Below are 24,929 nucleotides of genomic sequence, written 5' to 3' on the forward strand. Positions count from 1 at the left end.
CTGCCGGGGATCGAACCCAGGCCATTTGCTCCAACAGCGACGATTCTACTGGTAGTCAGTAGGCAGTAGGAAGCAAACCACTAGGCAGCGCTAGGAGCGCACCAGAAGTGCCTCCTGGTTTGTACCCACAGGTGAATGGAATGTCGTGCTACAAGTGTGAATGCGTACTGAGCTGTAGAGGCCCAAAACATGCTGCTACAAAATCGGTTTTTCCCCCAATGTGATCGGAAACATGGTTTGTGCACCTTTTCTGATGGGTTCGTGGTTCGCTTTCTTACGTCATACAGTCAGCTGCTGGAAGTACGGACTGATGCTGAGCTGGTGGACCTTCTGCGGCGGCAGTGGCAAGAGCAGGGCCTGGAGGCCGTGGAGCAAGAGTCGTACGAGGCGCTACTCTCGTTCCCGGATGCGTCGCGACCAAACAGGTTGCGTCGCTTCGATAATGCCTCCGATGCAGCGGGCACCACTGTGGACCTCTTCACGGATGACCACAGGCCCTACGTTGCGTACTGTACGGCCGACGCTCCTGTCAGGGTGCGTCCATTCATTGTGAATAATGCAATGTAGATTGCACCGTCCTTGGCCTTACCCAGTTTGTTGTCAGGAAAACAGTGGGATGGATAAATGATTGGAAGCAAGACGAGGGAGAAGTACTGGTCCTATACATGTGTGCAGCAAACTGAGCTTTATTGTGAGCTTACAAGCTAAAGAAATAACCATTCTGCTGCTATTCATTTTAAGAACTTGAATCAAGTCGCGCACTTGTTACTGATCACATGCAAAACAACTGGAGAGCTGCATCAGCTGACCATTCACAACACTCAATGAAAAGGGGCGTATTTCAATGGGACATGGGGCTGCAATCTCGTTCACAAGAAAAAGCTGCTTTTAAATGTTGCACCAGCATTTTTTAGGAATGGTTTCATAACTGCTTCTGATGAAAATGTGTCTGTCTTGTGTCAGTCTCTGCTTTCCTGACCAAGGTGGCCTCAATTACGATAATGAACACTTTTCAAATTATGCTTATTCATGCTTTTTTTGTGTGTGTGTTGAAAGCTGCAATGCTTTGCTAGGGCTTACATATTGCACAAACAGTTTGGTTGCATTGGTGTCTACTGTGGAAGGGCAGTTTCTATTAATCGCTCTTCAACAAATGTTTTTTGAAAGCAAAGGGCATGGCAGGCTTTCTTTTACTTTGAGCCTTCATCCATGTGTGTACTATAATAAACATAATCACATTGTACCCTATGCACAATTGAAGCATCACGAGTGAGTGGCTGAAATCTTGAAAATGTCAATTATGCAAAGAAGTAGAGGCATCACAGCCAAAGGTTGAGGTACAGTTGTAATTTGGCTGCATGCAGTTTTAGTTGGGAAAAGCGGTGGCACTACAGTTGAGCCTTGAGGAACCCCGTCACTAGTTCGTGCATGGGTACTTTTTTTTGTTGATTTTTCCGCGAGTTCCTGTTTGAAAGCAGTTGGTTAATAGACATCACTTGTGAATATTGGCGCTAAACATGATCCCACTATGTACTAAGTATTCTTAGGTGTACGTATGCTTATGTGTATGAAAGGCTATGTCTACATGCTTATAACTTTTAGCTGTAAAGGGTGCGTTAAACAACTACTCGTGTTCACCAAGCTATAGCTGGGAAACGGGGACTCCTGGAAGAGCACCAAAAGAACCCACGTTCAGTTGAGTATGGGGGACCGTTCCTCAAGGCTCAGCTGTAGTGCCAGTGCTTTTTCCAACTAAAGCTTCTCGAGAAGTGAAGAGAAAGTGCACGCAGCCTAACTACGGGTGTAGAATACGTGGCAAATGAAACGCTAACACGAAAATATGAATCAGAACATGCAAATAGCGCGATTTCTTTCCACACAAGTCAAAATGACGCGTGGCTTGGTTGCAAAAACAAAGTCCGGAAATGTGGCTTTCCGAATATACCAATAGTGCGCCATTATTAGACCTCAACAAACAGTATTTTTCAGTTTTGCGCGTTCTGATTCATATTTTCGTGTTTGCGTTTCATTTGCCGCGTATTGTACTTCAACATTTGGCATTGATATTGATACGTATGGCTCAGTGTACGTATATTTCTTTATTGCATCCAACTTTTGTGTGTAAAAGGTACAATAAATAACTACTCGCGCTCACCAAGCAAGAAGCGGTGGAGGGGGAGTTAAAACCGAGTCTATCACGCAGGGGCCTGTGGTATACGCGAACCGCCTGCAGCCGTCAGACGTGGACTGGCTGCACAGCTCCAACGTGACACTGGCCGAGAGCGTGCTGCTCGTGCGGATGGGTGCCGAGCCCCTGTCGCGGCAGCTGGCGCTCGCGCAGCGGCTGGAAGCCCGTGCGGTGCTGCTTTACCCGGACCCCCAGGAGTTCCGCCCACTGCCCCACAACCTCCCGCTCGAGCAGGCGCATGGGACTTGGTGGTGGCTGCCCCCCGACGCGAGCCACAGTGCCAGCCCCTTGGGGCCCCTCCTAGGGGACCCCCAGACGCCGGGTTACCCCGCCACAGGTCGGTTCCGGGACACTTGGGGGGTGGCTTCAGGGTAGTCTAGTACCGTACTTAGCCGATTCTAACGCGCACCTTTTTTCCACAAAAATAGGCAGAAAAATCGCATGCGCGTTAGAATTGGATACGAAACCGAAACTGCCGAAACAGCTGAAATTTCGTTCCAGCCATCGCCATCGCCATCTCAAGATGGCGCCAAAGCTTTTAGCAACGTTTTTCGATTAACTAATCTAAAAACATTGGCTTTTAGCAACAATTTTTCGGATCTAGCCGCCTAGGCTTTTCTATCGGCGTTCACACAAATCGTCAAATTGTTCCACTTGCGCGCTTGATAACAGCAATAACAGCAGCGGCAACGAAGGTGCGCTGCTTCCGTGGCTTACGAGCGGCCCTCACGCGTTCACAACGAGCGGTTGGCTGAAGCGTACGCCTCTGGAGAAGCTCGCGGGATGGGCGTGCGAGGCGTGGGCCACGATCCCATCGACCATGGTTGAACGTTCGTTCAAAAGTGTGGCATCGCGAACGCGCTTGACGGCACTGATGACGAGATGCTGCAGTCAGCGGAAGGCGATAAGGAGCTCTGAGAGAGCGACGAGAAGTGAGATGAGTGAGATTACTATGGGAAATAAATCGCATGTTTCTCTCGCATTCGTTTTTCTTGCTCACAAAGTTCCTTGCGCGTTACAATCGGAGGTGCAAGTTTTTTCAGTTTTTTGCCTGGAAAATCGGGTGCGCTTTAGAATTGGGGGCGTGTTAGAATCGGGTAATTACGGTAGCTGCACTGAGTTGGGCTAGACGTGTAACGTAGAGAAAGGACGACGGGTGGTCCGCCAGGGCAATGGAGTGGCTACTGAGAGACAGGAATAGATAAAAAGTCTGATAGCTCGATGAAGGGGTGAGATAGGGAAACAAAGCTACTCGACATACACCAGTTGCGAGACTCCCCATAGGCCCCATGTATACAAAAAAAATCCAGCCACCTTTGCAGTCGAGATGTGAAGTCTGAGAAAACAGCGGCGCTGGTAATCTTCATTAGCTTTAACTAAGAGAAGGATGGTTAAAGAGCGAAGCTTTTTCTATGCAAACTGAGTCAAATTAAAGACCACAATCTACCCTTTTAAAGTTCAAAATTCAAACTGCCAATGTGCGAAGCCCAAGTCCACTTCAACTCGGCCAAAGTCCAAAGCCAGCGCCCACGCTACAAACCCAAAGGAAATGCGGTGCGCCCCGAATGTGACGGTAGTGCATTGGATAGATGCCGGTTTCGTAACGGAAGGGACCCAGGGTCGATTCTGACCACGGGAATCGTTTTTTTTTAGGGGCGAAGCTCCTTAGGGCGTGAATCTGTCCATCCTCGACGTATGTATGTAGCCACCTCTAGTTTAGTTCTTGGATTGTTTACTAGATGGCGGTACTTGTATATGATGAAAAGATGCGCTTGGATTGTTTACTAGATGGCGTGGCTACCTCTAGTTTAGTTCTTGGATTGTTTACTAGATGGCGGGGAGCGTTGTAATAAAATCCGTTCGCTGTTGGCGCGCGCTCGGAGTCGCCCGATGGATAAGGCTGCAGATGTGCGAGCCCGCGAGGCAGAAGCGCTCCGTGAAGCTGCGCGACGCCGCCGCCAAGATCCTGCCGTACGAGAGCGGGAGGCCGAAGCGTGTCGTCTGGCTGCGCGACGATGCCGCCAAGATCCCAGCGTTCGAGAACGAGAGGCCCAAGCGTCACGGCAACGGCGCGAGGACCCTGCCGTTCGCGAAGCGGCACGGCTGCGGCGCGAAGAGGATCTCCAAAACGTCAGAGAACGGGAAGCGGCGAGAAAGCGCGCGTATCGGCAGGCAGACCCCGATGCAGTGAGAGCTCGTGAGGCGTCTGCAAAACGCATCAGGCGAGCTCAGCCCCAAGGTGCCGACGCGCGGTTTAAGCGAGACTTTCTAGACGTTACGTTCGGACACAGATGTAGTGGGCGAACTTTCACTGAAGAGTCACGGTTTTACCGATGATTTCCCCTCAGGAGCTTCGCCCACTCATCATCATTCACCCCGTGGATATGCTGTGAATTTTTTTTTCTTGGGGCGTGCACTCCCCACACTTGCTCGTCGTCTCCTTGCCTCCTCCCCACTTCTCTCACACTTGACCTGGCATTTTTCTTATCTCCATTTTGCTGCACCGAGTTTTGAGCGACGCCAGGCACGAGTGGAACTTGAGGTTAAGTGGAGACACTGCTCTTTAAAAAAAAAACATTTTTAATTTTTAAGTGAATTCTCTGAAACTTGTCAGTCTTGCTGCATTTCACCCACTGATTTCAAATACGGCTTTATTTTTTTGGTTGGGCCATTTAGTTCGCGAGATAATAAGAAGTAACTAACCATTTTTGGAGGAACAATAGAGAAAACAGTGTTGGCCATAAAACTGTAATCTTTACATTTTCCAGCACTATGAACCCTGGTGAGTGCAAAAGAGAATCAGTTTTTTGATGAATTGCTTGGAACCAATTTTACAGCTCATTAAGCCTTGGTGGCACCAGTGGCAAGGAACCATTTTGAGTGCCCATTTCAAACACTGAAGTTTAATGAGCTGTAAAATTAGTTCTAATCGATGCACTGATTGTCTTATTCCACTCACAAGGGTTCATAGTGTTGGAAAATGTAAAGATTACAGTTTTATGACCGACACTGTTTTGTCTATTGTTCCTCCAAAAATGGTTAGTTACCTCTAATTATCTCAGGAACTAATTCACCAACTAAAAAAATAATGCCGTATTTGAAATCAGTGGGGGAAAAGCAGCAAGGCTGGCAAAGTTTCATAGAGTTCACTTAAAAATTAAAGGAAATAGTTTTAAGAGCCATGCCTCCCCTTAAACAGCTCCAGTGTTAAAAGCGGTCCATGGTTGGCCTCCTGCCCACAGGGAAAACAAGCAAGCTTGGGGCAAAGGGATTAGCCGGCCATCTTTACACAAAGTTGTACTCAAGCACTTGCCATGAAGGAAAAACTCTGGAAGTAAAAGTTTGAAAATTTGAAGTTTGACAATTTGAAAAGCAAGCCTTGTTGTTGAAAATGAATGCTTAGCAAAGTTCAGCTCCTACTGTCCCCTGGGTGCTGCGCCAATACCATTGCCCCTCAGTTACAAGGAAGCGGCAGTGCTCAGTCCGCTTGGATTCTGAAACAGAGTTTCGCAAGTGGTGTGCAGTAGCCGATTTCTCAGACCTAGACGGGAACGAAAAATAGTCCGAACAAAGATCAGCCCGAAAAATCCGCGACTCGCCAAGAAGAACCTTATTTCATTTAAACGGGACTGAAGAAATCACGGATAGTTCTTTGCCTTAAATACCGTATTTTCCGCGTATACTCCGCACCAAACATGCGAAAATTTCAGGGGTGAGGTAGAGGTGCGGATTATATGCGACGCATTTTGGTGCAGCTCCATCGCAATGCGCGTTGGGCCGTGATGCCCCCACAGCAGTAATAGTGACTAAGCCTCTGTTATCCCACTGACATTGCTTATTTTATATAGCACACACAGCTCACCAATATTACCAACCTGAAAAAATGTATGCGTCAAGTCATCTAGTTACGTAGTCAGACAAGAAAGTTCTTTTGCGTAAACAGATGTGTAATGTTGCGTGAGTTGTAGCTTTGGCCCATCCTTTTTATGTATAGAATATGCGGGCGGGCAATACGCGGGGATATATGTTTTTTTATTCATCGACCGAAAGTGGTAGTGCGGGTTATATGCACGAAAATACGGTACCTCCTTCTTTGATTTGTGAGAACGTCTGCTTGCATCTCTGAAAGCGTCACTTTTTCTTCGTAAACATTGAACAACACCACCAAAGCATTGGCAATGTCTTGCGTTGATGGTTGTGGGCGGTCAGGAGTGTCCTAGTGAGAGCCGGAGTCTCTTTGCGGCAGCACAGTCACTTTGCCACCATACTCGTCAGCCGTTAGCTCTGCGCACAACGCGATGTTGCTCCCCACTGCAGCAAACTCTCGAAATGACGCGAAAGATCAAATTTGGTGATGCCGATGGTGATCAAGCCAATCCTTATTCAATCCGAAGCCAGTGAGGTGCGTAGGCTTCAAAATGGCGGCGTCCTGGAGTCGCACCGTGGCTCATTCGCGGAAAATGTTGTCGGGAAAATTGAACTTGTGGCTTTATTTTGTCCGAAATATCCGTTGTTCAGATACATTACTCTTGTGGGACAACTGGCGGTTCCTTGGGAAAGTCCGGAATATCCAGCAAATCCGAATTTTCGGAGTCCGCAAAAATGTTTGGCTACTGTATATTGAAGAAGTCTTGTAAGCCTTGTAGAAGTCTTTGTTGGTGGTTTTGGGGTAGTGTGCTGGGCTGGGTGCATAATTTGGAGGATTGACAGCCGGGGGACCTCCAGGGTAATAGAGTAGCAACTAACATACCTGCCAGGTTTCCCGAATTTTCCAAGATACTCCCGAATTTTCGTGGTTTTGTACGATTGTACAAGCGAAACACAAATCTCTCGAAAACGCACCTGTCTTTGGCCGAATCTTTTTCCCAGTCTGGCCACAATGCGCCGGAGGTATACTTGACAATCCAACCCGACACCAATCAGCATCGCTTTCAGTGAAGTGCTTAAAAAGCGTAGTCAGCCATGCGCAGACGGTGAACCTGTTCGTCCCATTGTTTGCTTACTGTTTATAGAAATGCAGCGCCGCCGCCGCCGCTTTCATTTGCGCACGAGCACGGCCATTCTGGACGGCCGTTCTGAAGATTTAGCAAGTCTCCAGTGGTGTAGCTTGTTAGTTTAGACGAAACAACAAAACAGTTCAGGTCCTGCTGTTTTGTATTGCACTTGCAGGGCTATTTCCAGGACTCTCTGAAAAGGGCGGCGTCAGCCATGTCGAACATTTAAGTGGTGTAGCTTGTTGGTAGTTTGGCCGAAGAAATTGTTCATTTCCTGCTATGTTGTAAGTAAATTAAAAATGTGTCAAAGTTACCCATTCTGTTGTTGCTACTACTCTCCCGGGTCAGATCTCCCTAATGACATTCTGGCAAACCTGGCAGGTATGAACTAAGATAAGGGACTTTTGGGGGGTAGACTGATAACTTGGTGGAGGAACGAAATATGGAAACTTGGTGGCAAAGAACGGATTCGTACAGGGCAGGGTAGGAGCATTTGGAAGTCAGCGGGAGAGGCCTTCTTTTTGCAGTGGACATAAAATAGGCTGGCGGAGGTGGGGAGTATGACAGTGCTGAAATATGGCTTCTTTCATAAGCTCGGTTATGCGTAGAGATTGTTGATGCATTGGAGTGCGTTTTGTCGGGTTGTGTGGATAGCGGGTCGTGCTAAACGAAGGCTCGCATCGGAAGCGGCGCTACCTTGACTTGACAGTTGTTACAGGGGCGATTCATTTGCTGTGGAGACGATTCCCATTGAGCTTTTCACTACTCATTGGTCGTCATAAATAAATAGATGAAAAGACAGTCAGCTGGTGGGAGGAAAAAAATCTAAACCCGAAGCTTTCTCCTGTGCAACCTAAGTCAAAGTCAAAGTCTGAAACTGCCTCAACTGTGTCAGAATGGCACAATTTTTTAAAACGATCAATGCAAGCAGTGCACCCAGCGAGCCACACTCACTCGCATGATTTGGGCTTGTGATTCCCAGCCGCCAACTCTGCGAGCATGCTTACAAATTACCAGTGCGGAGCAGTGGGAGACCTGCTTGCTTAGCTCTGACCCCGAAATACGGGTCAGGGTCGTCCAACTGGCCAAAGATGCCAGTCGCACCCAAGGGCTGCAGGCCACCATCTGAGAAGGGGGGGGATTCAGGAAGGCTCCCACATCCCCTTCCTCCTTTCACCCAGTTTTGGGCAAAATAAACTTATCATCATCATCATCATCAGCTGCGTTTCTGACCATGGGAAGCGTTCTTTTTTTCCTTTCCGAACAAAGGTTCCCATTTCATCACCATCGTCATGATGTGCCTCCCCTACCCATTGTGTACAGTTGGCTCTCCTGCAGTGCGTTTTAGCGTTAACGTCACAAGTGAGGCACGGAAAGTTTCGCTTTAAAATCTCCGGCTTGTGCTAGGGTGACTTCCTCTTTTCACTTGCCGCCACTTCCTTGCAGGCTCCGCTCACCGGATTCCCCGGGACCAGCTCTTCCTGCCTGCCGTTCCTGCTCAGACCATTAGCGCCAGCGTAGCCGACAGCTTGCTGCGGTAAGTCCAAGCTTCACAATGGGCGGACGCCTGTCTCAGAAAGACTCCTCCTTGTTTTGTCATTAGTAGAGCTGCAGCGTTGCATAAAGCTACCCTGGACGTGTGTCACTGTGCTGGCTTTTTAAAGACGATAGTTTTTCTTGGGCTACTTTAACGCAGAAATTTCGGTCTGTCTGTCTGCGACCCGATTCAGCCACCCGGCCAAAGTGAAACAAAAGCTGCGCAATAGTTTTATATGCCCACAGCCAAATCTAATCTAAACGTCCTAGTCCGGTGTCAGTGTTCATACTTGTCAACATTGTTGAACATGAACAGGACATTACGCAAATATAAGGCAGAAAATCAATACATAAGGGATATTTACAGTCCCTTTATTCCCTTTATTAAAAAAATCATGAATGCTTGGTTTTTGCGATAGCAAGTGAAATACTCATTAACTGCAGAAAACTGTTGCCTGTTGTTGCCTGCGCACCTGGTGGCAATTAAGAAATCAAATGGCAACAGCAACAAAAGGTTCCTCTAGATAGGTTCCACGTATCGTTTGGAATGCTTGTGGAACGCGTTGGGTTGTATAAAAATTGTAGGAGGGTGTCTCGACTCACGTGCGTCTCTGCCGTATGGCAGCGTTGGCATCTAGGCATCCGCCGTGGAGCAGTGGAACGCGGTAAATTTAAATTGACTTGAGCAAACCTGTAGTGCGTTTACCTTGGAAAGAGCTTTCTTTGTGTGTAAAAGGACTACGTTCAAATTTATTCCGATCTTTATATTTGATTTTCTGACAGCTTTTGTAAGAAAACTGTTGGAGTGATGCAGCTAAACGACGTACCAGGGAACTGTGCACTAATCAAAGAGTACAGTACCGTATTTACACGATTGTAAATCTTTACCTTATTTACACGATTGTACCGTATTTACACGGCCTTTTATTTCAAATTTGACAGCCCAATGTTGGGGGGTGTACTTAGAATGGAAATCGAACCGTCTACTGTAGTGACAGCAAGAGAAACGAGAAATCGGGGGTGCTACGAGGTGGGGACAGCTTTGCACCCTCGTTCCCATGGTTATGGTCTAAAGTGTGAACTGCATGGGGCATTTTCTGCTCGCGAAAATGCACCGCGCTGACGCTGCCGCAAATACCACCCGCATGCTGCGCGCTACGCGCGATCGGCGGCGGCAACATGGCGGCGTCACCAGCCGCGAAGAGGTGCGCGTAGCTCCAGCAACCACTTCTAACCACTCTTTAAGATATCACTGAAGGCACAAACTAAGGCGTTTGTGCAGGAAAGGAGCTGATAATGTGGTCGAAAATGACACTATAAAGCATCATCCGCGCCGCTAGGGAAAGCGCCAATCAAATATCCGCCACTGTGGTAAGCCTCAACATCTCCGGCGGCGCCAGCCGGCTGTCCCGAGCGCTTTCAAACTGCTGCCATGAAGAGCGCGCCCCCCCATTGGGGCAAGACGTCAGTTTCCTCCCACTGCCGCGCTCGTCACGCATCATACCGACGTAGAACCAGTAGAACGTAGAAGCTGCCGCGCGCGCGGAATCGTCGTCGCGGGTGTGAAAAAGTCGCCCGCGCAACGCCGACGCGCACAAATCACATGCAAAAACACGTCAAGAAGCGTTTTATTCGCCTGTAATAAACAAAATGAGTATTAGCGAATCCCTTGATTCTATGCGCGGCACTAACGTAGCCCAAATCATATCACATTGTTCAGTAGACTTCGGAACGCGATGGTGGGAAGTTAGTCGCTCAAAAGTAAATCGCGCGCTGCCGCTTTCGTCAGCCGCCATGTTGTTTGTTTTGGTATCGCGCGGCAGTGGCCGCTGCCCGTTGCTTCGATGGTTGTCATCTCGCAGCGAATGTGTTGTGCCCGCTCAACCCACAGAGCATGGTTATTCCTTGTGGTTATACAAAAGCTTTCCTTTTTTTTTAAATCTACCGCGCATACCGCGAGCGTACACATTACGTTCTAGCGCAAGGTGTAAACGAGTTTCCCGGTGTTTTTTAGATGTGAACGCATCTCATTCACTCGCCTTGTCCCTGCATCCATCCGGCTTTGTCGGCATCCACCCCTCCCCCATTCTCCTTGCCGCACCAGCTGCGCTCTCCGCCGCTCAACCCCTCTCCACTCCGATAGTGAACACTCTCTCGCGAGGGGCATTAGATTAGATTGGATTGGCTTGGCTTGGATTGGATTTTGGGTTGGATTGGATTAAAGTGGATTGTGTTGGATTGTGTTGCGTCATAGCCGCGGTAGACGCACTGGCGCCGGCACGTCCCCTCACCGTTATGCGTGCTATTAAACGCGGTGCCTGCGCCGCTCCGCTCCATCGTTCCAGTGCCGTTTCTCCGCTGTCCAACGCTGCAACGTGAACCCCCTATGCGTCGCATCTACACAGGGGTTCCCACGAGGGGAGGTGGGAGTTTTTTAGTACTGTGACTACATGAGACGCCGATTACGACGACGACATGAGACGCCAAAAGCCCCAGCCCCGAAAGGGCTTCGCCTCCAAAAAATTTGAAGTTTCTTCCCAGCAGGACAAGCTTGAGCAACCTTATCTGCAGCCTCTTCCGTCCCCTTCTGTTTACTCTGACAATGTTTGACTCGCTCATAATGCCCGTGCCAATGCCATGCCCTCCCCTCCGTGCAGGCGTCTGGAGGGTCCGGCCATGAGCTTTGGGAAGCAAAGCCCCCCGCCACACTCCGTTGGACCAGGTCCGGTGGAGGTGGAGCTTCAGCTGCACAACTCTCTGCGCAACCACTCGCTGCACGACCTGGTGGGCTACGTGCGAGGACGCGTGGAGCCCGACCGCTACGTGCTCGTCGGGGCCGGCCGTGACGCCTGGGGCGACTCCGATGTCGGCTCCACAGCGCTCCTGCTCGAGCTCAGCTCCGCCTTCGGACAGCTGCTCAAGCAGGGTCAGTTGCGAACACCTGCCGAAAGTTTCAAGCACGTAAACGCATAATATTGATGTACACACGCATCAACGTAGCTTGAAAATGGGTGTACTCCTGCGTACGCTGAATGCATTGCTGCCTGCTTGTTGCGCCAAAGTCTGTGCACACCAGATAGAGTCGAATCTTGCAATGACGAACCCGCCGGGGAAAGCCAAAAAAATTCGCGTTTGCGGGAATTTCGTTGCCGCGAGAATGAAACGTAATAGGAAAATCACCTGCAAACCAAAAACTTGTTTCCGAAAGTCGGGTATATTACTTTGCGAACCTTAGAGTAACTTCACAGCCCAGCGCTCACGGTACAAAAAGTGCTCCATTGTTAGTCGTGCACTCCTAAGAACAATCTAATCACGTCGAACGCATCCAAAACGTCGGGGGGGGTTCGCCTTCTCTGGTTCCAAACAATGCATCAGAAAACTGTTTCTCTTATTGCATTCACCTAGGGCTCATAGTATTGGAAAATGTAAAGATAACAGTTTTTTGACCAACACTGTTTTGTCTATTGTACCTCCAAAAATGACTAATCATCTCCTCCTCAAACGCTGGCATGCTGAACTATTTGTGTCACAGTAAAGGCAAGGGTGAGTTGACATTTGGTCTGCCTGTACTCTCCAGTTAAGCTTTCTGGCTTCGAACACGTTAGTAGGGCTGTTCCTCAATTTCAGTCCCCCTTCTCATAGTTTCTGTTTCACTTAAAGGGGTACCCACATTATAAGACTGAATTCTCAGCAACTGGCGGAATATTGGTTGGTGGGAATTCAGTCTCATTGATGTGGGGTCAGTGCGTTTGTTTTGGCATGACATTGTGACCTCATTCGGTTGCCTTTGACCATGGCTACTGACACCCCGCAATACTGGGTAAATGGTTGAAGTGCTGCGCTGTCAAGCACAAAGCACATGGGTCTGCTTCTGAGCTGTGAGCACCATTTTGTCTGATTGAGGCAAAAAACAGAAGCGCACGCGTGTCAATACATTAGAGTGCATTACAATTGAACCCTCCTAGAACGAACTCCGCTTCAGCGAAATTTCCGCTTCAAGGAAATATTTCCTATTTCCCGCCAGCTAGCCTTAGAAGTCAATGCAACAAAGTCCTTGCTACAACGAACCATTTGTTTAGCTTGCTTTCGCTTCAACGAAATTTTCGCTTATTGGGGCTGGGTTTGAACAATGCTTTACTATAAAATAAGCATAACGCCAGCAATCTTCACATACAAGGCGCTCAGTTTTACCGAAAACGTGCGCCACGCACCCACACCACCATTCAAAATAAAAACAAACTCATAGGTAGATGCCATTGTTTGCTGGTGATAACGATGTGGCTGGCTGTTTTTACATGAGGTGCAGGCCCGGTTTGCCAAGCCGGAGCTACAGCCAATCCGTATCCAGTTGAAATCATGCGAATGTGCTTGCTCTGCTGCTGTTGCGGTGGCGTCATGTATGCATTGGGAGCCGCTGTCATTACAGTTTTCCTTCTACAATTCTTCAAAGTCAAAAGCAAAATAATGTTTTCGTGTTTAGTCTTGAACCCACACTGTCCTATTTTATACGCGAGCACACAGTTGCAATAAATGCAAGTGTGCGCGGCTTGCCTGCCAAGGTCAGTTGTAGCGCTGCCCAGTCACACAATAAGTGAACCGCTCCTGCCACAAGCGAGAGGGGGGCTTCCGACGACCTAGCAGCTATCTGCAAATAATCAGCTCTGTAGTCATGCCTTGTTGTGCAGCAATATGTTTTGCGGCTGCATTTCTCTCTCTCTCTCTCTCTCTCTCTCTCTCTCTCTCTCTCTCTCTCTCTTCCCCCCCCGTAACGTGCTCTTTACATGGAGGTAAAAAACAGATAACTATTGGTATGTTTGTTATCTGATTAAACACGACGCAATTGCATGTCAATCCTTTTTCTAAACGTTGCATTATGCTGTTAATGATGCGATCATATACGGGGCTGTTTTTCTTGCCTCTTCCGTGGTGTCTTGGGGCAGATTTTGCCTCAATGAATTTCTGCCTCAATGAAATTTTTCACACGTCCCGTCAATTTTGTTGTAGCGGGGTTCGACTGTATAGTTGCCTGAGTAGCCTTAATTAGCAGACCATCCCTCTACCATGCTGTGTGTCACAGAAAACCTTAGTTTCAATTTGAACTTTTTTTTGGCCACCTGGAACAGTGTTAATGAATCCTGGACGTGGGGCAGCAGATTGTCGCTGAGAATAAAATGCTAAGCAATAGACTAATTTGCCCCCTCCCCCTCCTTCTCCACAGTTGCGGTACCTGGTAGTTTTTAGCCTGTAACAAAGGAAGTTGTGGTCTTATACCCCTGTCACACGGGCACTTTCAATCGCGATTGAGTCGATCCGAATCAAGCTCAATCCGGATCGGGCGCTGCTACACGGCAGTTTCAATTGCGATCGAGCTCGATCCCGTTCGAACTCAATCCTGGTTTCTCAAGCGCGATCGAGGCTTCCAAGCGCGATTGAACGAAAGCGGCGATACTCTCGTCCCCGCTCAGTAATGGCACAGAAGGTGACAACTTCAACTAACGCCACAAATTGTGTCAGATAACTTGACCCAAATAAGCGTGTGGTAACATTTACATCGCGAGAAGTTACCAGACGACGGCCGCAAGTACATAGTTAGCGCCATCTGGTGTACACGAGTGCAACCGGTGCAACTTCTCGGGCGCGATTGAAACGGGCAGTGTGTCGAGCGCGCTTGAAAACTCGATCGCGAGTCACTTCAATCGCAATTGAAAGTGCCCGTGTGACAGGGGTATTATATGTCAGTGTCAGAGGCTTAAGTGTAGCTACTGTGCTGCTCCTGATGACATCCTTATCTCCCCCAGCCTGGCTAAGGAACGGTAAAAAACGCAACAGTGTTGCTGCTCTGAACGTTCAGTGTGAGCTTGAGCGACAAGTAAATTTCACGTCCGAGGCTTCGTGACGTGCACAGCGCAGACCATCATCACAGCTGAATGTCGGTACGTGTACACTGAGATGTGCTTGGGGGTTAAAAACGTAGGAATCACTTTCCGTTTGTGCCTAACTTCTCTACTGCCGACCTCAGGAAACATTCTACATACATGCAGCGGGGTAGATAATTTTTTGGGGGTTATCAATGGAGCGTTGATGATAGCGTGTTGAAATGCCCAGGCTGGCGGCCACGACGCACCGTTGTCTTCTGCAGCTGGGCCGCTGAAGAGTTCCAGTCAGTGGGTGTCGTCGAATGGCTCGAGGTATGTCGGCAGCATCGTCCATTGCACTCCTTGCAAGCAGAGATGAAAAGCTTTTTTTTTGAAGGGACAGTAAGGTGCAGAGACAAGTTTGCCTCTACAGTAAAACCTCGTTACAAGAGATACTCTAGGGACCCGGGAAACATGTCTCCTGTAGCCAAAAATTCTAAAAACAGTGCGGAGTCGAAAATGGCCACTTTGTTACAAATCACTATCAAAGCTTATTCATACAGGTTGACGAGAAAATTCCCACCATGGCTTAATTAAAAAGTCATTCATAGTAGTTTTAGGGACTGCAGCTTGTATCAGCCTTCCTTCCCAACGTTTGTAGGTAGAGCACTTTTGTAGGTAAACTGCCGACACTTTCTGTCCTACAGTACCCTTCTTCATTCTCCTCCTCTGGTTCATCCTCTAGGGCACCATTTACTTGCGCGAGGATCACATGATATGTGGGCTCAAAAATCAAACACACAAGGTCCACATCTGCAGACACAAACTCCTCAAAAGTTTCTGAAACCTCCGCAGTCTCTTGAGCTTCATCTTCAGGGCATTTTTCCACAAGGTCCTTCATATAAGGTCCCCTTTTCATTTCATCGTGTCTCTTCGAAATAGTGAAGAATTTATTGTAGGGACCCAAAAAAAGTTGTCCTTAGTAAAAGAGTGTCTCTTGTATGCAATGTTGCTAACATGGTGAACATAGGAAAAACAACAAAAGCATTTTCAAATGTCTCATAGAACCAAGTGCCTCTCATAACAGTGTCTCTTGTAATGAGGTTCTACTTTATCAGTAGAAAACAGTGCCGCATTCACTTTCCGGCACTACAAATTGGGACGTTCCGAATCTTGAGTGTTGAAGCACAGGATCAGTGCAACTTGCGTATGCATTTTTCTTGAACAAACCAACACTCAGGCTGGGTTTCAGAATGTTTTTGTTCCAGAAAAAATTTTAAGCAAGCTGCCCCAATCTCGTGCTTCAACATTCACGATTTGGGACGCCGCAAATCATAGTGCGGAAAAGGGAACGCAGGGGGCGATACCTGTTTTGACACTTTTGGGATTTCCTGTGTCACTAAGCAACTGCTGTACACGGTGCATCACTGTACACGGTGCATCACTGTACACGGTGCATGGAAAGGAAAATCTAAAAACGCATCAAAAAACAAACAGGACAGTACGGCAAACGTGTCTCTGTGGCACAAACCGAGTCGGAAGTTCTAACGTGTGCTTTGTCTCTTCGGTAGCTTTGTTCCTGTGTTAACGCTCGCTTGTACGATGAATTCCCTGGTTATCGACCGACTCACCCAATTTTCCACTTTGGCTGAGATGCTGCCACCGTGTGTTTGGTGTGCAGGAGCACCTGAAGCTGCTGCATGGGCGTGCGGTGGCCTACATCGACCTGGGCCAACCCGTGCTGGGTTTGACGTCTTTGAGCGTCGCAGCCTCCCCTCTGCTTTACCACGCCGTCTTCAATGCCACCCGGCAGGTGAGGAAAGAGTGGTCCTCAGCAGAGTTCTTAAAGGAGCCATGAAGAGAAAACACAAGTTTGGTTCATTCGAAAGATTGCCTCGTTAGAACCATAACGACACCACTTATAACGCAAACTTCGCTCAAATAAGCTACATAATTAGGAAAAAAGGAAATGACCATGCGACCCACCAGCTCATTTTCCGCAACAGAACCTATGATGTCACTGGGGAATGCTCTGCGATTGGCGGAGGCCGGCAAAAGCAAACGCATGTTAGGCAGGGCTTACAGTTTGCATAGCGAGCTAAATGCCCGTGAAACATACTGCACATTCTTTTTATGACAAAGAACGGTGGAGTAAACGGTTGAAGTTCCGAACGAACACGCAAGCGTGTGCGCCAATGCGTACGAAACTACCGCCTGGCCGAGCTCAACATCTCGCCATCGCGCAGACGAATTTTCGGGTTCGCGGCGCTCTGACCTTGGGGGAAAAATGCCGTAAACACCGCGCATTGACGCTCGTATCTTTCTGGTCGAAGCAGAGAGCTCGCGCGAACGGCTTTCCATACACGACACCGGCCAACTGGCATAAGCGATACTGCTACTGAAGTTGAACTATTATTAACCGTAATAAAAATACGGCACATACGTACCAGTCTGTATTCGTCCGTCGCGACGGGGCTGACGAGGCAGCGGTGCCGACGGCAGGGCGTTCGTCTGTTGTGGCTATCGCGGAATGGTCGCTTTCCCGTCCACCGCGTATCCCACAACTCTTGCCGCTCGTGCACTTAGAAGCATTGAGCGTTCAAGTGGTGTGAGGTTGTTAAATGCAAGCCCTAGCTCCTCGGCAAGAGTTTTGTTCTCCGGATCAGGCGATTTCATGACTAGAGCTGCGGGTGCACTAGGTTTTACAAGTATTTTTAAAATGGCCGCCGTCTCGGTCGACTCCCGCGTGTGGGTGCTATACGGAGTCGACATACTAAGTATCTGTTTCATGGACCGGCCCGTGCATGGGCCCGTGTGACGCCGTTGCTCACGTCACCAAATGTGCAATTTTAGCGGGAGATTTAAAATTTTGGCTTAAATTGCCTTATTTCTCAGTGCATAAAGCATCATTTGCTTCCGGGAAAGCGCTTGGGGTACTATGAAACACCTAATCTTTCGAATAAAACAAACTTTTGTTTTCTCTTCATGGCTCCTTTAAAGGAGCCATGAAGAGAAAACACAAGTTTGGTTCATTCAAAAGATTGCCTCGTTTGAATCATACTGACACCACTTCTAACGCAAACTTCGCTCAAATAAGCTACATAATTAGGAAAAAAGGGAATGGCCATGCGACCCACTAGCTCATTTTCCGCAACAGAACCTATGATGTCATACCAGACAGCTCTGCGATTGGCGGAGGCCAGCAAAAGCAAACGCAAATAAGGCAGAGCTTATAAGCTTGCCAAACGAGTTATTTGCGCCTAAATTTAGGGCACATTTTTTTTAAAGCCCTAAGAATGGTGGGACAAACAGTGGAAGTTACGAAAGCACATGTAAACATAGAAGTACCGATGCGGATACTGCTGTTGGTTCTGTGCGCACTATGCTTGGTTTAGCTGCACAGGACTGCAGGGCTTTGGGGTTGTTTCAGACGTCACTGGCCGATTGACTCAAGCGATGATGTCTTACGTGGCCGTATTTGTCGAGCGAGCACCATGTTTCACTAAACGATTGTCTCCATGAACAAAACAAGCCAGGTAGAAATACGTTCACAAACAAACCAAAGGCAGAAAACGGCTTGCCGCGGTGTGGTGGCGCCGTCTAGGTTTACTAACGGTAAAAAATGCCCTGTGATGTCATTGCAGACACGAAAACGCACAATTTAGCGGGAAAATCAAAATTTTGACTTAAATTATTTAATTTCTCAGTGAACAAAGCATCGTTTGCATTCGTCCAAGCGCTAGGGGCACTATAAAACACGAAATCTTTCGAATAACACAAACTTGTGTTTTGTCTTCATGGCTCCTTTAAAGAAACTGCCAACCAATCTTTGTGGAGCATACGCTCTCTGTCCCAAGTGAAAGGGCATCTTGTAAGGGGGTCGACTAGTCTTGAGGATATTTTTCTTATTTTTTAAACATGTACTTGAGATTTACACATTCAGTGTATTTTAACATGATCCAGAGAATATGCAGTCAGCTTTCATCTATGCAGTGTAAGTTCAGAGTTGTGCAGCATGTTATGCCATTCCATTTTGGGCAGTTTTTTCGTTATGTACCTAAGAAATACTCGAATACATTTTATCACTTTGTGCTCTAGAAGGACCAGGGAGTGCAACTATACCACTGCAGTAATTCTAGCATTGTTTCTGCAAATGCTGTAAGCTTATTAAATGCCAGGTCACCAAATTACCAAAGTTTTTGTTAAACAAACTGTGTGAAAAAATTGCGCTAGCAAATATACTCTGTATTTTTTGTGGTTTTATTGCCCTGTTCAGATCATAAGCTTTCGAATGCAGCAAGAATGATACAAATATGACCAGTACATCCCAAAATATTGTACCCGATAGTTGACCTCGCGGAAAAAAAAGTTGGTCCTGAGGAAACACGCACGAAGGCAACAGCTTTGTACGTACTTGTGGTACAGCTATAATATTTTGCAGGTACATTCTTTGAACCTGTAGACTGCAAATAATATTAATACAAAAAATCGATTTTTTTTTTTTTGTCTCATGCTCGGGGCTGTGTCCCTCCCTCCCTCATTGTCGTCGTCTGCCGTCCGCACTCTACTGCGCATGCGCGTCTCTTCAGCCCCATCAGCGTTTGGGCTGGCGTCAGCGCAGTCCACTATAAAAAGAAATAGTTAGGCGGCGCCCGGTTTCGATCCCACGACTCTCTGGCCGCAACGGGAGGTACGTGGCGCTCTTCAGACTGTGATACAAACCGAGACGGGAGCATGTGCTACGAACACGCCTTATGTCCTTCACTCATTCAAACTACGTGAAGAAGCTACTGATACAACGAAGGCACGTGAAGCTGAACGTCAACGGAAACGACGAACTGAAAACTAATGGGAACTTCAGTTGGCCCCATGGCTGCTTCGCATACTACTCAGGGTTCCCCTACGGGAAGATGGTGTAATTTTTTTTTTGGCAAATGTTTGGTCTTTAAGACCTGTGCCTCACCTTGAACTGAAGCGGTTTCCCTGATAGGGCCCTAGAAGTCTGAAAGCGGAATTTTTACATCTATCAGCTTAAGGTGTGGTGCCAAGACGAATGCTGGAGGCCATGACAGTAAGCCTCACGGCAGCATTGTTTTAGTGGCACACAAGACAAAAATAGGTATGGTATACTTAAAAATTTTCCCCAGCCAAAACAATAATGTAGTCATTCCTATTCCTCTGTGCAGTTTTTGCATTGCGCATTGAAACCAGTGGAGCTGTTTGAATACGAATTGTAGTGTCACGTTTAAACACTGCGTTCTGACAGCATTTCAGATTTACAAATATCCCGGGCCATCTCCACCAATGTGAAACCTGGGGATGGGCAAAGCACGCAGTGTATTTAAGTGTATTCTTGGTGCCCTGGTGTTTTTGCCCACGGAGATGAAACCGTTGGAGGTACAGGTATACAGCTTTCCGGTAAAAATCTTGTGTCTTTGAAGCATGGAGCACTCTAGCGTGAGGCATAAACAAGTGTCCCGGTGTTTTTTTTAAAGGAGCCATGAAGACAAAATACAAGTTGGGTTTATTAGAAAGACTGCTTATTCCCGATAACAATGATACCAATATCATCGCAATCTTCGAACAAATAACGAAGATATTAAGGAAAACGTGTGAAGCAGTCGCGACCCCCTAGCCAATTTCCCGCAACTTTTCTATGACGTAAGGAACCTTGTTTGTGCGACTGGCGGCTGCCTAACTGACCTGTCGCGATGACACATGACTGGACGTCTGTAATGGGGCCTCTAGTTCCGTTTGACCGCATCACTTGAATGCTAACGTGCAGTTAACGACTGAAAACTACGTTTTATTGTTCGCCCGTATGCAACATTCTTGCTCATAACACGTCACTGTGGCGCAAAATTTGGAAGTTTTTAACTACTTCTTGCTTTTTTTCGTTAAAAAAACATCTTTTGTGGCTGTAGTGAAGCTGAGTCAGATACTGAATTCTAGTTCTTTCAAATTAAACGAAGTTGTATTTTCTGTTCATGGCTCCTTTAATACGAGTTACGTCCTAGCGCGAGGCGTAAACGAGTTTCCCGGTGTTTTAGTACCGTGACTACATGAGACGATGAGTATGACAACGACAGGAGACGCCGACGGCCCCAGCCCCTAAAAAAAATGTTGAAAAAAGTGTTGCAGGGCCCCTTTAAGGTGTGGTGGTGCGCGCGCAACTGTGCAGGTTCCAACTGGCAGTGGGCGGAGCGTGTACGAGGAGTGGGCATCCACCTTCCCCAAGCACCGCAACGTGTCCCGTCTGCTGTTCCCGCCCACCACTGGTGCGACCCCAGTGGCGCCCTCGCTGCCCCTGGAGGAGGGTGAAGAAGGGGACGCCTTCCTGCTTGAACCCCAGGGTCTACTCGCAAGCTACATGCATGCCGCCTCGCTGCCCGTTCGCCCGGCGTGAGTGCAGAGCTGTTTAAACCGTACTGTTAGGACATTGTCTGTGATCACGGTGGTCTACCGAATAGTTTTAAAAGGGGAAACACTGCTCTTAAAACAGTTCCTTTTATTTTTAAGTAGACTCTGTGAAACTTGCCAGTCTTGCAGCTTTTTTCCCACTGATTTCTAATATGTCATTTTTCGAGTCAGTCAATTAGTTCTCAAGATACCGTATAAACCGGATTATAGGTCGACCCGGTATATAGGTCGACCCCCTACCTTGAGGTGGGAAAAGTTGACAAAAAAAATAATTCGGCACAGAAGCGCACTCACAATGTCTATATTTATTTTCGACTCCCGTCCGTCACTGCCACTCACTATGCCTGCCGAAGTCACTCGTCCGAGCTCTCAGAGTCGTCCAAGGATGACTGCTTCGCACTGTCATCTTCCATGCCATCAGGTGCGTTGCTGATGGAGCACTTCCTGAACGCTCGTGTAACCATGTTGTCGGACAGCGACTGCCCAGAGAAGGACACCCAGCTTGACACGGTCGCAACCGGCCCGTTACGTCTTTTGTTGTCGCCGGCTATCCACTCATTGTACAGTTCGCGGAGCCGGTCCGCGCATGGCCTCCGGAGCGATCGTGAGCGAAGTTCCCGGACGAAGTCCGCCACTTTGTTCTCCAACTCGGGGTGCACCGCTTGACGTCCACGGAACGATCGGTTTCGGGGATTGCACGCGCACAGCTTAGCTTTCTGGCTCCGCCAGTATCGCACAATTTTCTCCGAAACGCCTAACTGGCCTTGCGCCGCCATATTTCCATTCTGCTAGGTGACTCAATTGCCGTCAGCATAAACGCCGCGGTGAACTGGCGTCGACTGCCGCCACTCATCTCGGAACAGAGACGTACAGAAATGTACGCACGCACGCACAATAAACCAGTAAAAGACGAAAAACTAGAGAAAAGTGAAATCAAATAAAGGCCTGATAGTGCGAGAGAGCAGTCCGACACGAATGGCGATGGCGACGGACTGCGCTTGCACATTGTTGCCAGGTAACGATTTACATTCTGCCAATGACCGCTATATAAGACGAGGGGTGACTTGTGCGAATTTTTTTGGAAAAAAACTCGACCTATATTCCGGTTTATACGTAATTAGAGATAATCAGCCATTTTTGGAGGAACAATAGACAAAACAGGGTTGGTCATAGAACTGTAATGTTTACATTTTTCAACACTGAATCCTGCTGAGTGCAATAAGAGAATCTGTTTTTTAATGCACCGCATGGAACTAATTTTACAGCTCATTAAACTTTGGTGGCACCAGTGGCAAGGAACCATAACCATTTTGAATGCCAATTTCAAACGCGAAGGTTACTGAGCTGTAAAATTAATTCCAAGCATTGCATATATGTGTGTGCATGTGTATATATATATATATATATATATATATATATATATATATATATATATATATATATATATATATATATATATATATATATATATAGCTGACGTTTTGACTGGAGGACCAGTCCTGGTCCTCCAGTCGAAACATCAGTAAACCACTGTTTTTGTTTTTAATCGTAAGTCAAAACCATTTTCTCAACTATTTCTCCTGGCTCTTCAAGAAGTTTCTTGTACTGCCTATAAATATATACACACACCCTAAGGGCCCCAAGGAGCATTGCATAGGTGGGAATTTGCACAATCAGTATTTGAATCACATGCGAAAGAAGAGAGAAAAGGCATGCACAGAAAAGAGGCACATCGTGGTGGGGCCCTATTCTTGACTGCACAAATTCCCGGGAAATTCGCCATGTTTTTTGCGTAAGCACAACTTAAGCAATCAGTGACATGCTGCACCTATAGCTATGACGACATGCAGTGTAATTTGACGCTTCACTCATAAAGATCACAACCAAGGTATCAAACATTGTGCAAGGAAGATATAAAAACACTTGGCTTGTACTATAAAAATTAAGGCGATAGCTGAGGCTGGCAAGAGAAACACATTTCTGGAGGTCAAAATTGCCGTCAACACCACAAGGCGATCGAGTAACGTTGATCCGAAAGCGAGCGAAAGGCGGATGTCGAGCAAAAGAACCCCACACAATTTTTTACCATATTTATTTATTTCAATTGCTTTTAGTGGCATAGTTGGGCTCTCTGCTTCAATGCAAGCTTTGTTGCGTTATCACCTTCCCGGCTGCCACCGCCGCCATGCCATCGTCTGCTGCTATGTTACAAGTTTATGGCGTGATCAGAGAAAAAGATGACCGCGACCATCACTTCTATGACAAATAAGAGCAGCGAAGCACTACCCTTGATAACCACGGAGTGTACTGATGTCGCCGATTCACTCATTCGTCAAGCTTGACTTCAGTCAGCGCTGTAATGAACAAACGAGTCACTTTTCTTTGTTATTTTTCTCTTGAGTTCGATCATGTGACCCAGCAGCTGACTAGGAAGAGTGTGGAGAAATCCCGTGAATTGGGTTCTCTTTGTCATAGAGAGGTTTGTACTGCCCTCTTATGTTGCGGTTATGCCAAACAAATAATTTTTATTTTATTGCCAAACATAGAAGCAAAATACTGCACGTTATTTGTATGCTCCCTGATCGCTGCATTGGAAACAGTTGAAACTATAATTTCTTTCGGTAGAAAACGTGCTTTAAACCGCGTGCATGCGAAACTGCACCTGCTGCAAATTCGCGGACATTTCACGGCGCTGAAGGTTGCGGAAATTTTTTGCCCTATTTTGCGGCAAAAGCAGCCGCCATTTTCAAGCTGTTACGTAACATTACGTCACTTTTACGCAGGCTGAAGTTGCCAAAGCGTGACGTGTCGGTCCTGCCAACTGTTTAAATTACGTCACACCTTCTCAGCCAATCACAGAGAGGACGTGTATTACAAGCAATATTATTGTTGAATAGCAAAGAGAGGCTTACGTAGTCATGTCCGGTGTAGTTAGTGTAGTTTTTCATTGCCTGCCAGGAATTGTGCACTTCACGTAGGGAGAAATGAGGCAAACTGTACAACTGTTGACAGTAAACGTCATGAAACGTCAAAATGACGACAACACTCGCAACCGCTTTGTCAACCGGAAGCACGTGACCAAAATTGAAAGCCAATCAGGAAAGACTCCCGGCAAATTCCCAGATTTCCCGGGAATTTCTGCAGTCGAGAATAGGGCCCGTGGTCTCAAAATCATAACATGGCTTAAGATGGGCTTTCTGAAGTGTATCAGATTCCCTTATTGCCACAACGCTTTCCGTAACACACTCGTAGTTTATCGTATTCGTAGTTGTGTAGTATTATATTTTAGTACCGGATCGGATATATACTATCAGGGTTCGCACAGGTCCTTGAAAACCTTGAAAACCCTTGAATTTAGAAGTGTCAATTTCAAGGCCTGGAAAGTCCTGGAATTTTTAAATGGTCCTTGAAGACCCTTGATTTTTCCGGAGAGAATCAGTGGCCCTGTCTTTTCACAAGTATTCAAAGTGTTTGTCGTGGATTTTAGGTGCTAACAAATGTAAAGAAACATTGTAACGATCAAGTTTCAGTGTTTTGCGTGAAATTACAAGTTTGGTTGGAGCAGACACTTGTCAATCCAATCCATGTCATGATACAATCCAGTGAAAGCCAGTTTCTGTTCTCTATCTTGCATCTACCATCTAGTCTGTGGACGCATGCTCCTTGCATGTTTCCTGTGCCTCATACGCTCCATCTGCGTTTGCTTTTACGTGCAAATGGTGGATGTGTACATTGTTCATCCTGCCTTGCAGCAACACTTGCGGATGTAATTTTAGCTGATACTCTTGGTGACAAAGGAGGAGATGCAGGCAACATTAACCAAGTTTAAAAATCAAACAGATTCAGCAAACACAAATGAAAAAGAAAAACCTCTAAATACCAGCCATGAAATAAAAAATAAGCTGGGGAAGCATTTACGAACCCGTTAACAACTAT

At 47.2% G+C, this 24,929-nt stretch overlaps 1 protein-coding gene across 1 annotated transcript in view; it reads left to right on the plus strand.

Annotated features, from left to right (window-relative positions):
• Positions 1 to 24,929, plus strand: part of LOC144165988 (N-acetylated-alpha-linked acidic dipeptidase 2-like) — a 41,040-nt gene that overhangs the window by 1,779 nt on the left and 14,332 nt on the right. Inside the window, exons 2-8 of the mRNA XM_077695656.1 lie at positions 288 to 534; positions 2,204 to 2,525; positions 8,629 to 8,719; positions 11,376 to 11,644; positions 14,824 to 14,906; positions 16,255 to 16,386; positions 20,755 to 20,975. Coding sequence (XP_077551782.1) covers positions 288 to 534; positions 2,204 to 2,525; positions 8,629 to 8,719; positions 11,376 to 11,644; positions 14,824 to 14,906; positions 16,255 to 16,386; positions 20,755 to 20,975 — 1,365 coding nt within the window. The remainder of the gene's footprint in view (positions 1 to 287; positions 535 to 2,203; positions 2,526 to 8,628; positions 8,720 to 11,375; positions 11,645 to 14,823; positions 14,907 to 16,254; positions 16,387 to 20,754; positions 20,976 to 24,929) is intronic.

This window comes from Haemaphysalis longicornis, unplaced genomic scaffold (genome assembly GCF_048455015.1).
Source record: "Haemaphysalis longicornis isolate Haplotype H1 unplaced genomic scaffold, Haemaphysalis longicornis Haplotype H1 scaffold_153, whole genome shotgun sequence".
NCBI classification, from domain to species: Eukaryota; Metazoa; Arthropoda; class Arachnida; order Ixodida; family Ixodidae; genus Haemaphysalis; species Haemaphysalis longicornis.